The sequence below is a fragment of the Pongo pygmaeus genome, chromosome 2 (assembly GCF_028885625.2).
Source record: "Pongo pygmaeus isolate AG05252 chromosome 2, NHGRI_mPonPyg2-v2.0_pri, whole genome shotgun sequence".
Taxonomy (NCBI): Eukaryota; Metazoa; Chordata; class Mammalia; order Primates; family Hominidae; genus Pongo; species Pongo pygmaeus.
In genome coordinates, this window is record NC_085930.1 from 54,056,230 (window position 1) to 54,070,339 (window position 14,110).

At 34.3% G+C, this 14,110-nt stretch overlaps 1 protein-coding gene across 3 annotated transcripts in view; it reads left to right on the forward strand.

Annotated features, from left to right (window-relative positions):
- STXBP5L (syntaxin binding protein 5L) overlaps window positions 1–14,110 on the forward strand; it is a 478,051-nt gene that overhangs the window by 368,617 nt on the left and 95,324 nt on the right. For all 3 annotated transcript variants that reach the window (XM_054481057.2, XM_054481058.2, XM_054481059.2), the window contains one exon: window positions 4,059–4,124. In XM_054481057.2, coding sequence (XP_054337032.1) covers window positions 4,059–4,124 — 66 coding nt within the window. The remainder of the gene's footprint in view (window positions 1–4,058; window positions 4,125–14,110) is intronic.

Sequence of the window (14,110 nt, forward strand, 5' to 3'; positions counted from 1 at the left end):
ATCAAAAGGCACTGTTAAGAGGCCAGGCATAGGCTGGGCACAGTGGCTCATGCCTGTACTCCCATCACTTTGGGAGGCTGAGGCGGGCGGATCACGAGGTCAGGAGATCGAGACCATCCTGGCTAACATGGTGAAACCCCGTCTCTACTAAAAATACAAGAAATTAGCCAGGCATGGTGGCGGACACCTGTAGTCCCAGCTACTCTGTTCCGAAGGCTGAGGCAGGAGAGTGGTGTGAACCCAGGAGGCAGAGCTTGCAGTGAGCTGAAATCGTGCCACTGCACTCCAGCCTGGGTGACAGAGCGAGACTCCACCTCAAAAACAAAAGAGGCCAGGTGTGGTGGCTTATGCCTGTAATCCTAGCACCTTGGGAGGCCAAGGCAGGTGGACCACTGGAGGTCAGGAGTTTGAGACCAGTCTGGCCAACATGGTGAAACCATGTCTCTACTAAAAATACCAAAATTAGCCAGGCATGGTGGCCCACACCTGTAATCCCAGCTACTTGGGAGGCTGAAGCAGGAGAATCACTTGAACCTGGGAGGTCAAGGTTGCAGTGAGCCAAGATTGCGCCACTGCACTCCAGCCTGGGCAACAGAGCAAGACTCTGTCTCAAAAAAAAAATAAATAAATAAATAAAAAGACACCATTAAGCAAATTAAAAGATAAATCACATACTGAAAGAAAAATTCACAATGCCTTTTTTTGACTATTAATTCTTACCTAAAATACATGAAGAATTCTTACTACTACATAACACAAATATAAGCAGTCCAACATAAAAAATAAACCAAAAATTTGGATAGAATCATGAAGATGTATGATTAGCCAATAAGCACATGAAAATGTTCCAGCTATCTATAGTCATCAGAGAAGTTTAAAATCATAATAAGATACTACTATGACCAGAAGGATTAAGATTTTAAGAGACTATTACCTAGTGTTGGTGGAGATATTGAGCAATTGGAACTCCTGTAAGTTGCTAGGGAGAATGCAAAATGGACAGTCCCTGTCATTACCATAGTGGAAAGATTATGGAAATCTTTAAAGGAAAAGCACAAACAAATCAAAGATTTTGACATATAGGTATTTATTGTGGCTTTATTTAGTATAGTAAAGATTGGAAAATCCAAATGTTTCACAATAGAGGAATGTTAAATTAAAAGTGTGGTATATCTTTATAATGATTTGATAAATTTTTTAAATGGTGGAATTGTTTATGAAATAAATGTTATATAGAAAAATCAGAATATGAAACTCTCTTTATTGGATTAAAAATCATCATGGAAGGGGCCAGGTGTGATGGCTCACGCCTGTAATCCCAGCACTTTGGGAGGCCGAGGCAGGCAGATCACTTGAGGTCAGGAGTTCGAGACCAGCCTGACCAATATGGTGAAACCCCGTCTCTACTAAAGATATAAAAATTAGCTGGACTTGGTGGCACACACCTGTAATCCCAGCTACTTGAAAGGCTGAGGCAGGAGAACTGGTTGAGACCCAGGAGGCGGAGGTTGCAGAGAGCCGAGAATGCATCAATGCATTCCAGCCTGGGCGACAGTGAGATTCTGTCTCAAAAAAAAAAGGAAGAAAAAAGCCAAAATTATGATGAAATTGTGTATTTTTTAATCCCCTCCATCACTTTTCTGTATCTTCCAAGTTTTCTAGAGGGACAAAGCATTACTTCTATAGTCCAAAAAATGTTTGTTTTTAAATAATGATTGTTTTGAATAACTATATAGTATTTAATGATGATAACTATAAAATTATTTACTTTAGGGTTTTGACACATTGTAAATTGGCACGTGGAAGTAGTTTTACTATTATTGTTAGATCCATATTCAGTTCAATTCCTACCTTCATCAGGAAAGTAGGTGAATTCAGAAGGAGCTAGGGAAAATGACAGAATCAATAGACAGTACAGAAATAGAAAAGATGGTATTTTCCGGACAAATGAGCTTAGCTCTTTAACCACCAAATTTTGTATTTTAAAATTTTGAGGAAACTCTTTCTAACGCATGCATCATGCTTTCTTACTTATTAACTATATTATAGTGACCAAATCCTATCCTTCCTCTTAGCTATTTAACTTTGGAGAATTGATGTAATAGCCTTTCTTCCCCTGTTTTCTTATCTGTATGATGTGATTAATATTATAACCCCTGTAATTATATTGGTAGGTGGGAAAAGGATAATTTATACAAAGTATTTAGCGGAGGATTAGGTACAAAATAATAGATATTAGTTGCTGTTATTACTATTACTACAAAGAACGTGTGGCACAGTAGGCATTCAATAAATTTGATTCACTGACTCAGCTTACAGTGATGTCTTTAAAGCCTTTCAGAGATCTGTAAAACACCCACCTCTGATAAATGGTCCCAGATCTCTCACTCACTAGTCATTACAGTTCCTTTCTCTGCCCATTCTTTCACTGTTGCTCTACGTTACTTTTCTTAATGTGTCTAGTTCTAGCAGCCTCCTCCTCTTTATAACTTGCAGTTTCTAATTTGCTGTCAGATAGCAAAGCCTATTCAAGTCAGTACACTTTCAAGGAGTGCCTGGAAAACTCTTATAGCAACTCTGTGGATTAACACTTACTGCTTATTTAGTCAAACTTTTTCCTATCTAATTTGTATATCTAGGGTTAAGACCGTGTTTGACATAGTTTAGTTTGATGAATGCCTATTTCCAGATTAATGGTAATATTTATATCAGTAAATATTATGTGTACTATGATTACAAACAGAAATTTAAAATTGGATGAGCATTACATTGAAAGACTTGAAAATAATGTTCAATGAAGTAAAAAATAGAGCAAACAGTAAGCTTTGCATTTGGTGTTCAGTGCTCTATAAGCAATTGAAATGTGAGTGCAGAATAAAAAATCTGAGTTCTGTGTCCTTTTCAAGCTCTGTTATTGACTTACTTCTCTGACTTTGAATAAATAGCTTAAACTCTTTGAAGTTACAGTTTCTCACTTATAAAACACAGGAGTTGGGCTAGGTTGTCACAAGGCACCTTTTGGTTCCAAAATTCTGTGATTTTTTTTTTACCTACCACAAGCTTATTGCTATAAATTGTATAAAGAAGAGGGTGATGGGAAAGAATAGGAACAAAGATTATTTCGGTCATTGAAAATAGCTCTCAAATGTTTCTGAGCATGGAGACAGATTAAAATAGAAACTATGAATATTTATTTCACAAAAGAAAGTCTGTGAGACTTTCTAACAAAGATAGAAAAACCATAATGAAGAACATTTTACAAATACCATATAAATACAGATTGGCAAGTAGAAAGAATTATAAAATGTTTATTAATCTGTTGTGTCTATTGTTGCATTTGTCAGAAAAGTGGCAGAATAAAAATTAAGAAATATTGGAAAGAGAAAAATATAGTGCTTATTATAAGGAATTTGATACTATTGAACAAAACACAGTATGTAATATACAATACTACATTTCTATAAATACATATAAAATTTAGAATTTGTAGCAGTTTTTAAAGATCTTTTAAAAGCCAATAATCATACCTCCTGAGAGGATATTTGATTAGGTATTGTTAAAACCCTTTCTAATTCTTATTATTTATGATCTATTTTCAGATAAAATTAGGTCATTTATTAAAGTAGCTATTTCTTATAAAAATAGTTAAAAAAGGATTTTATATCTTTGTACCATCCATGTTTAAATACTCTTGCATGTCAATCAGTTACCTCTCCTTATTTTTTCCTGTATCACTTGTTTAAACAAATTTTCAGAATAGGCCAGGCATGGTAGCTCACACCTGTAATCCCAACACTTTGGGAAGCTGAGGTGGGAGTATTGCTTCAGCCCAGGAGTTCAAGACCAGCCTGGGTAACATAATGAGATCCTGTCTCTATAAAAATAAAAAAAAATTAACAAAAATATTTTTAAAATTCAGAATAATTGATGTAACTTGGACATGGTAAAGTAGTTTTCACATGAAAAAAATCCTTTTAAACTTGTAGGAATTAAGAAATAAGAATAACCTACAAAATGCTAGCAAAATTTATCTCATTTTTTTTTCATTGTATTTTCAGGTTTAACTGAACTGAGTGACAGTCCAGTTCCCCTAGAACTTGATCGCTGCAAGTCTCCTACCTCAGGTAAACGTGAGTGGTATTTTCCAGACTTCTGGTAATTCACTGCAGTAATCTATTGCTTTATTTTCATGATCTTTATAATGTGAAATTTATAATTTTAGTAATTAGGTATAATTCCATTCATTAAATTTACTGTAAGAAATTTGATTCCAAATATCAAATACAAATAAATGTCTTTTAAAATATTTTTATCTCAAAATAAAATTAAGATCAGAGGTAAAAGTGCAACACTTTAAAAGACATTTTAAAGGAAAGTTATTTTGCAGATACATTAATAATGCTTACTAACTATTGAATAAAAATTGGTAATATACAGAAACTTCTCATCTTCTGGCTAGAGCTGAATTACTGGGAAATATACAGTATATATGCAGCAGCAAATGATACCATTCCTCTAGACCACAGTTTGGAAACATGTATATTTATTGACAAGGAAAAGTGATAATAGAATATGATATGAAGCAAAACATCAAGACAAAGTGTGCACCCATTAAAATATATTTAAAATGTGAGAATAAAGATTCCTAGGGATAAATCTTTAAGGTACTGTCTGTTAAAAAAAAAAAGTTAACAGTTATTTTTGGGTGGTGGGAATATGACTGGTTGGCCTGTTTTTTAAAATTTTTACATATTTGATAATTATGATTTTTCTATAATGTATATATAGTTTTGTATGAGTTTTTAAACACCAAAATCATTAGGTATATCTTTACTGAATGATAGATCTGTTCTTACAGACAAGAAACTGTAGTTCTTTTTTATTTACATTATTTTAATTTGAACCTTATACAAATTTATAAAAGTTTAATAATGCCATTATAAAGCAACAAATTTGGACTTGTAGAAATTAATTTAGGATTGCAGCATTTCTTCCATTTATTCCATCCCTGAAAAGTTGTTAGTTCTTTATTCTTATTCTTCAGGAATCTAGGCTATGTATAATCTAGTTATATCCTATGTAAATTTTTCTTTTAGTCGTATATTTTTAATTCTTATTTTATTGATCTTATTGTAAAGATTATCTCATATGTTTACCCTGCCTTTTGCATTCTCATTGACACCAGCCCAATTTAGGTATTTATTGCCTCATACCTATGGTATCATACAAATATTCTAGTAAATGTCTGTATTTTCTCTCTTCACCTTTTACAATTAAGTTTGCATGTCATGTTATAAAATTAATATTCTTAAAATATTACTTTGATCATATTTTCCCATGCTTATAAATCTTCAATATAAAATATAATTCAATACCCTTTATCAAATTTACGTACCTAACTTCAAATTTTGTTATAGCTGGCCAGGCACAGTGGCTCATGCCTGTAATCCCAGCACTTTGGGAAGCCAAGGAGGGAGGATCACTTGAGGCCATGAGTTTGAAGACCAGCCTGGGCAGCATAGCGAGACCCCGTCTCATTAAACATGATAATAATTTTTAAAAGTTTTTTAAAGATCATTATAGCTGTTCTACCTTTTTGTATTTTCATATAACTTTTATAAAGAATTTGTCAGTTCACACACAAACATGCTTAGATTTTTATTATGATTTCACTGGATCTATAGATCAACTGGGCAGAATTAACATATTCAACAATATTGAATTTTTCATTTAGTATCTCTCTGTTTATGTGTGTCTACTTTCGGTAATATTTTTGGGGTTTTTTGTAGAGATCTTGCACATCTTTCATTAAACTTATTCCTTTATGTTTGTTTTTTTTCCTATTATTGTGTTATTTTTATGTCTTTTTCTAATTATTTGTGGTTAGAATATGAAAATACAGCTAATTTTTGTATATTGAGCTTGCATCCAGGAAACTTGCTAAATCTATTTCTTAATTCTTATAGTTTGTAAAATTCTTTTGGATTATCTACGTATCCAAGTATGCCCCTTGTGAAAATGAAACCTCCATTTTCTCCTTCTAAAGGAAAAAATTGGCTAGGGTCTTCAATACAATGTTGAATAGATGTGGTATAAGTAGACTTATTTTCTTGTTCCCAGTCTCATTGATAAGGGTTTCAATAATTCATAATTAATTATTATAATTGCTGTCAGTTTTTGGTAGATATGCTGTTTTTAGCCCTTTGCCTATGATGTTTCTTCTTTTGTTAATGGTACAGCAGATTTAGGAACACCACCACAATGCACAACGACCACACTTTTTTTTTTTTTTTAGACGAAGTCTTGCTCTGTCACCCAGGCTGAAGTGCAGTGGCGCAATCTCAGCTCACTGCATTCTCTGCCTCCGAGGTTCAAGGATTCTCCTGCCTCAGCCTCCCAAGTAGCTGGGACTACAGGAGCGTGTCACACACCCAGCTGATTTTTTGTATTTTTAGTAGAGACGGGGTTTCACCGTGTTAGCCAGGATAGTCTCGATCTCCTGACCTGGTGATCCGCCCACCTCGGCCTCCCAAAGTGCTGGGATTACAGGCGTGAGCCACCGTGCCCAGCCCACACTTTATTTTTAATTTCAAAGCAGACTCAGAAAACTGCACATGCAATTAAGTAGATTGTTTCAAAGCAGGAAAATTTTGACTATTTTTGTATTATGTTACTTGAGGCAGAAATGATGGATTGTGATAAGATTCATTTGTCACTTCAATACCTTACTTGATACTGGTCTACTAGACAGGTCCCACTCTTCTTTAGTAGCAACTTTAAATTATAAGTAATAATAACTGAGGAATGAGAGATTTTTTTTCCTTATAACAGGTTTGTAATCATTAAATGTTATATTTGTTAAACTATGTGAAATGCATCCTTCTGGGAAAAGTGCGAATGGAGTTTACTACTTAAGAATATTGGAAATAATCACAATATTTACTGATTTTGTTCATTTTCCATGAAAGAGAATGATAATTGATTGTGTTATATTAGAGGGTCATTTAAAGGACAGTGTGCCCATTATAATTTCCAAAATACAATACAATATGTATACAATAGCCACACATACACCTAAAACTACATTCTGTAATCTCTTGCTGTTACAGGAATTGCTGCATTCTGATTCAGTAGATCTGAGATGGGGCCTGAGATTTTGTATTTCTAGCAAGCTCTTAGCTGATGCTAAGGCTGCTGGTCTCCAGACCACTTGAGAATTACTGCCCTATGAAACATTTAAAAAATATTTTTTCAGTAGTTACCTCCCCTATAGGTGTCTGTTTGGGAATCTCAGCTCTCACCCCTTTAAATCTGCTACAGATGAAAAGATTGATGCAGATGTCTCTGAATAAAGGAGGTCAGGAATTAGGCAAACCAGAAACCAGTAATCATTTTATAACTCTGATATTCTCTTTTTAATATAATTTCAACTTTTATTTTAGATTCAGGGGTTACATGTGCAGGTTTGTTACATGGGTATATTGCATGAAGCCAAGGTTTGAGATACAAATCATCCCATTACCCCGGCAGTGAGCATAGTACCCTACAGTTAGTTTACCAACCCTACTCTTGTCCCCCTTCCTTCCTTTCCCCTCTAGTAGCCCCCAGTGTCTATGGTTGCCATCTTTATGTCCATGAATACCCAGTGTTTAGCTCTCACTTATAAGTAAGAACATGCAGTATTTGGTTTTCAGTTCCTGCGTTAATTTGCTTAGGGTAATGACTTCCATCCAGCTGCATCCATGTTGCTTTAAAGGACATGATTTTTGGCTGGGCGCGGTGGCTCACACCTGTAATCTCAGCACTTTGGGAGGCCAAGGTGGGCGGATCACCTGAGGTTGGGAGTTTGAGACCAGCCTAACCAACATGGAGAAACCCAGTCTCTACTAAAAATAAAAAGTTAGCTGGGTGTGGTGGTGCATGCCTGCAAACCCGGCTACTAGGGAGGCTGAGGCAGGAGAATCACTTGAACCCAAGAGGTGGAGGTTGTGGTGAGCTGAGATAGTGCCATTGCACTCCAGCTTGGGCAACAAGAGCGAAACTGCACCAAAAAAAAAAAAAAGACATGACTTTCTTTTTTATGGCTGCATAGCATTCCATGGTGTATATGAACCACATTTTCTTTATCCAGTCCACTGCTGATGGGCACCTGGTTAATTCCATGTCTTTTCTATTGTGTATAGTGTTGCAATGAACATATATGTGTATGTGTCTTTTTGGTAGAACTACTTCTTTTTGTGTGTGGGGGGGGGGGGTGCGGTGGGAGTGCAGATATATGCCCAGTAATGGGATTGCTAGGCTGAATAGTAGTTCTAAGTTATTTGAGAAATCTCCAATCTGCTTTCCTCAAGGGCAGAACTAATTTACATTCCCATCAACAATATGTAAGTGTTCCCTTTCCTCTGCAGCTTCACCAGCATCTGTTCTTTGTTGACTTTTTAATAACAGCTATTCTGACTGGTTTAAGATGGTATCTTATTGTGGTTTTGATTTGGATTTCTTTAATGATTAATGATGTTGAGCATTTTTTGGTATGTTTGTTGGCTGCTTGTGTCTTCTTTTGAGAAGTGTCTGTTCATGTCTTTTGCCTACTCTTAATGAAGTTATATGTTTTGTGCTTGTTAAATTGTTTAACTTCCTTATAGATTCTGGATATTATAACTTAGTTGGATGCATAGTTTACAAATATTTTCTCCCATTCTGTAGCTTGTCTGTCCACCCTATTGATTGTTTCTCTTGCTATGCAGAAGCTCTTTAATTAGGTCCCACTCATCAATTTTTGTTTTTGTTGCAATTGTTTTTGAGGATTTAAGTCATAAATTCTTTTTCAAGGCCAGTGTTCACAATGGTGTTTCCTAGGTTTTCTTCTAGGATTCTTATAGTTTGAGGTCTTACATTGAAATATTTAACCCATCTTGCATTCATTTTTGTATATGGTGAAAGATTATAACTCTGATTTTCTGTGTGGATCTCAAACTTCCTTATACCACAGTGAACTACAGATAAAATAGAGTGAGGGTTCAGACTTAAACATTTTCTTGAGGATAATACAGGAGAAAAGAGCAGAGATTGGGAGCTTGAAGAATCCTTGAGTCAAATGGAATGCCAATGTTCTCAGTTTCCAAGATAATATAACACTTTATATTATCTATTCATTCACTCAACTATACATCAAATAATTTCCAGTTTCTACAGCTAGACATTATGCTATTCACTGAGGATAAACTAATGAACAAAATAAACAAACTTCAAATGCATAAATAAACATTAAACTTTAATTATATAAATTGTTCATACTTTTTTAAAGGCTGTACAACCTTTTTTTACTCACCAACTTGTACTGTACAACTTGACCTCCCAAGAGGGTGAATAGGTGCTAACAATCAGCCCTAGCTTCACTTACCTAGTACAGGACTACAACCTCTTAAAGAAAACAGATCCTTTTTATTTGGACAAAGAATTGAAAACTTAACAAGCTTTCAACTGTGGGGCTGTGTCTTTCTAAACGTTGTTTGTTTTTCTAATGTCCTATTGAATGTATGCCTTTTTTCTAATTCTTTACTTGGATTAATATCTTTTTCTATACTAGCATTAGGTCCTGACACTGCTGCTACCTGTGTAGGCATTCACCTTCATAATTCTCACTGCACAATCTACAACACATTTATTATGCTATGAAGTTCAAGTGAAGGCTAGGATGATAGAAATATATATCTTTATTAAATGTCTTTATTAAAATATCATAGAGTCTAGTCGCAAAATACTAACAAAGGAGTACCAAACTCTGTTATTCTCAGGATTGGATCAGAGCTTGGTCTTATAGCCTAGTTTGAATGCTCCTTCTGGGCATTCCTATGTGCCTAAAGTCCTACTGTAGTCTCAAAAAACCTTTCTTCTCCCTCCAAACAGTCCTTTGTTGGAGCAGTATTTATCTTTATTTTAGATAAGGAAACAAAATGCAGATCTTTCCAAATAGTTATTATGAAATTCAACTTTATTAAAGGTAAAAATTAATGGTTCACTTAGGCTAAGGTACTCCATGCCAATAGTTTTGTATTCCCTTCCTTTAGGACTTGCTACCAAGTCAGCACCAGGCTTTTATAGGAATGAAATATCAGCTATGAGACAGAGGAATCAAGTATATCACTCGCCAGGTGAAGATGAAAATCTCTTTATGAACAAACAAAAGTTATTCATATCTCCACAATTTTCTAGGCTTCACAACTTGTCTCAAAACTTTATTCTCATTTGTTGTGCTGGAAACACAAGTCCTTCATGATGTATGAAAACAAATTTCCCTGAAGCAAATATAAAGCCAGAGACACTTCATGAGATATGAAGTAGGAATCCCTAAGGCTTTTGTGAAATGTTTGGAAATTTTCCACAAAATTTTGGTAGTGTTGTTTTTGTACTCTAAACCTGATTAGTTTTCTCAGGTCTGTAAGAAAGTAAGGGGGTCGGGGGGACGGTCAATAGAGAATTCAGTGAAATCTTAAGATCCAAACAATAGTAAGATTTTTAAAATATTCTCTGTAATTCTTCATAATACCGTGAAATATTTTCTATAATCAGAAACAACTATGATAACCATGGAAACTTTATGAAAAAATTGCCTCAAAGAGGCAACGTTATCTCTCAAAGACAGTGAATAGAAAGGAAGGTCCTATAATCTAAATTTTATGCAGTCTTTGACATTTGTTTTCTTTTACCCCATGCTAGCTCATAGGGTTTAAAAAAAAAAAAACAACACTCAAACACAGGTTGCACAGCCTCCTGAAATTAGGCATTATCGCAAAATGACTGTGGCTAGTTTTACAACTCCACAAAGTATGAACTGTTAATGTTCTAGTACCCAAATAAAGTCAGTAGCCAAGGAAGATAGAGATCATAATTATCCACAATTTTTCAAACAGTATTTTATTTTTCTCTTATGTAATACAACACCCCTAGCATATGCCTCTTTCTGATGAGAAAACTAAAGTTCAGACTATTTAAGTGAGTAGAGGTGGAGTTCCAAGTTAGTTATATTCATTTTTTCCCTAATGTTCATTAATTAAATGAGAAAAATTAATTTGGGAATTACAAAAAATAATCACAATTAAAATTATGGGACATTCAAACAGTGAGAAAATGAAAAGTAGCTGAGCTGTGAAATATTTTAACAAAGAAATTTAATAGAACTTAAGAAATATACATTCCATGAAACATCAGAAAAAATATAGTTTACCATTAAAGTTTCTGGAAAAACTTTTTAGTTCTTAACAGTTCATAAATCAACAACATTATCACCTTTTGAATGTATTAAGCCTTTTTTACTAAAAATTATAATCAACATTTGTATAGTACTTTAAAGCAAACAAGGTATTTTTCATATGTATTATCTTTAATCCTTACATCTATGCAATACTATTATTGTTCTTATTTCATATGAATGGAGAAATTATGGCTAAGAAAAGATTCGATGGCTTTCCCAAGGTCACTGTGCTAGTAATGGCTTAGTCTGAACCCAAGTCTTCAGACTTCAAGGTCCTCTGATTATTTGGCCCAAATTATTTGGCCTCCTATTATGTCTACTAAAAAAAAAAAAGTGGGTTGAAAAACTCAGTTATCACTGTAAGTTTATAATTCAAAATAGACATTAACCTTAACAGAAATGAAGTTTTATAATCATCGAACAACTATATGACATTAATAGTCATGGACTCATTAACATTGTCCAAATAGAAATATATTACATATTTTAAGATGAAAGTAGTGTCACAACATTAAACATTGTCATGCTAGAGCAAATTCTAATAAAAAATACCTCTTTACCCAGTTGTATCTTAACCACATCTTGGGAAAAAACGGGAAAATTGCAACAAAATTAGAGATATGTAGGCTTTTCATGGCTTTACCATGGCATGGTGACCCCAGAATGCTTGCTTTTTTTGTTTTAACTTCATCTCTATACATATTAAGTGTTTTTATCTTATCTTAGTTTCTGGCTTAGGGAAAGGTAGAGACAAATGAAATTTGTTACTGTATTCCAACCAGTCGGCTAATTAATCAGTAAATAGATAAATTCATAAGTACATAAACTAAAAACATTTTAATCTAAGCAACTTTTATTTTAATTTAATGTATTTATTTATTTCAGAGAATACATCCAGACCACACAGGTGGTATCTTCTGTATCAAGGAGATTATGTTGCTTAGTGGAAATGGCATAGCTTTGGAGTCAATTTTGGAGAAAAATTTGACCTTGCCCTCTCACTTTCTACAGTAATAACTTTAGCAGATTTCTTACACTTAATTGTGTGCCAGTGTTCAGGACATAGATGCTCAATAATATATGGTAGTGATTATTATAAAAGCAGTGGTGAATATCCATGGCCTGAAGAGACTCAGCTTGGTCCCTTCGACCATTCTGGACTTCCAAATATTCATTGTAGCTTAGCCATAACAAAGTAGAAATTCTTCACTGGAAATCAAAAAGTAAATTCTGTCATTTCAAAGTAAGAAGCAATTGATCAGAAGCTTTGAATTAGAAACTTCTAACCTCTTTGTGATATCTCCCATTAAAGTAGTAGCCATATGCAGACTTTGATTCAGGGTTTAATCTGTTCCTAAAATTTTAATTCAGATATAGAACCAATGATCTGACTGAGACTTATTTGTAGCCAATACAACATCGTTATGGTGAACCAGGCTGCACTATCTATTGACTTTGAATTGAATTAGGAGTCAGCAGAAAGGCATACGAATATACAGATGATTGAAGAAAGATGATACAGTCAAAACACATGAAGTCCCCTAGACAAAACCATATTGTAATGCCTGCAATTCTGTTTTTATTTAGGGATAAGCATAAAACCTCATTCTCACATAAGCTATGGTAAGCCACCAGACTATTGATTACTCTGCCGCAATACTATAATTGAACATAAATTTGGAAAGAATGAGTCTAGGAGTAGAGATAAATACTTTCACAAAGGTTTATAATCTGCTGCTGTTGTGAGGCTAGGCCATCATCTGATCTTTAGGCCAGAATATATAGATGACTATTATTGTGTATTTTGCCATCAGTGAATCCTTTCACTCATTTTCATAATTTTTAGTCTTTCATGCTATACCACTTAACAATTACTAGGTAATTCAGAAGTTGATAGATGTAATTAGGTAAGTGATTAATCCAATCTGTGGGGATGCTTTCCTATGTATTTTGTTTCTTTTTTTAGTCGTATTTATTAAAGTACAATTTATGTAAAATAACATTCATATTTTAGTGTATAATTCTACAGATTTTCTTTCTTTTGTTTTTGATTTTGTTTCTGTTTTCAAAAAGTATGCTACAGCATGTTAAAGTGACAAAAATTTCCTGACAATTTGCCCAGAATCTAACAAGACTGTGGGCATAAGAAATCAAATTGTTATAATTCTAACACTTGCTGTGGTAATATTCCCTGACTCCAACTGGATTACATATGGTACTTTTTGCCGTGTTACTTTTGTGAGCTAAGACAGGCAGTTTTTCAGGATGTGAAGGATTAAAGAGACCATTCAATGTGAGGATGCACAATGTGACTTAAGGAGATTTTTAGAGAAAATAAATAAGCCCATTATAATTCAAGTTTGTTAGGACATACTATTGTGCAGAGGAAATAACAGTATTATATACAATCGAAGGCTTTATCAAGTGTGCTGTTTAATGCCAGGCACTAGATTTTCAGTAGAACATGTTGCCCAGATAAATTATTTCTGACATAGAATACTATAGAATGACAATCTTTTCTTGCCAACTAAGTTTAATAATGAAAATAATAGCTAACATTGAATGCTTGCCATATACCATACACTATGCTAAGGGCTTTACACACATTCCTTTCATTAATCCTGACAAGATTCTTGTGAAGTACAGACAATTATTATCCTTATTTTACAGAGGAAGGGAAGCATCAATCTTTCTGAAATTAAGTAACTATTAGCCCAGGGCAGATGGTTGAGTCATGATTTGAATCCAGCTCATTTGCGTTCTTAAAAACTAGGCTTCACAGCTGGGCCTGGTGGCTCACGCTTGTAAACTCAGCACTTTGGGAGGCCGAGGCAGGTAGATTTCCTGAGGTCAGGA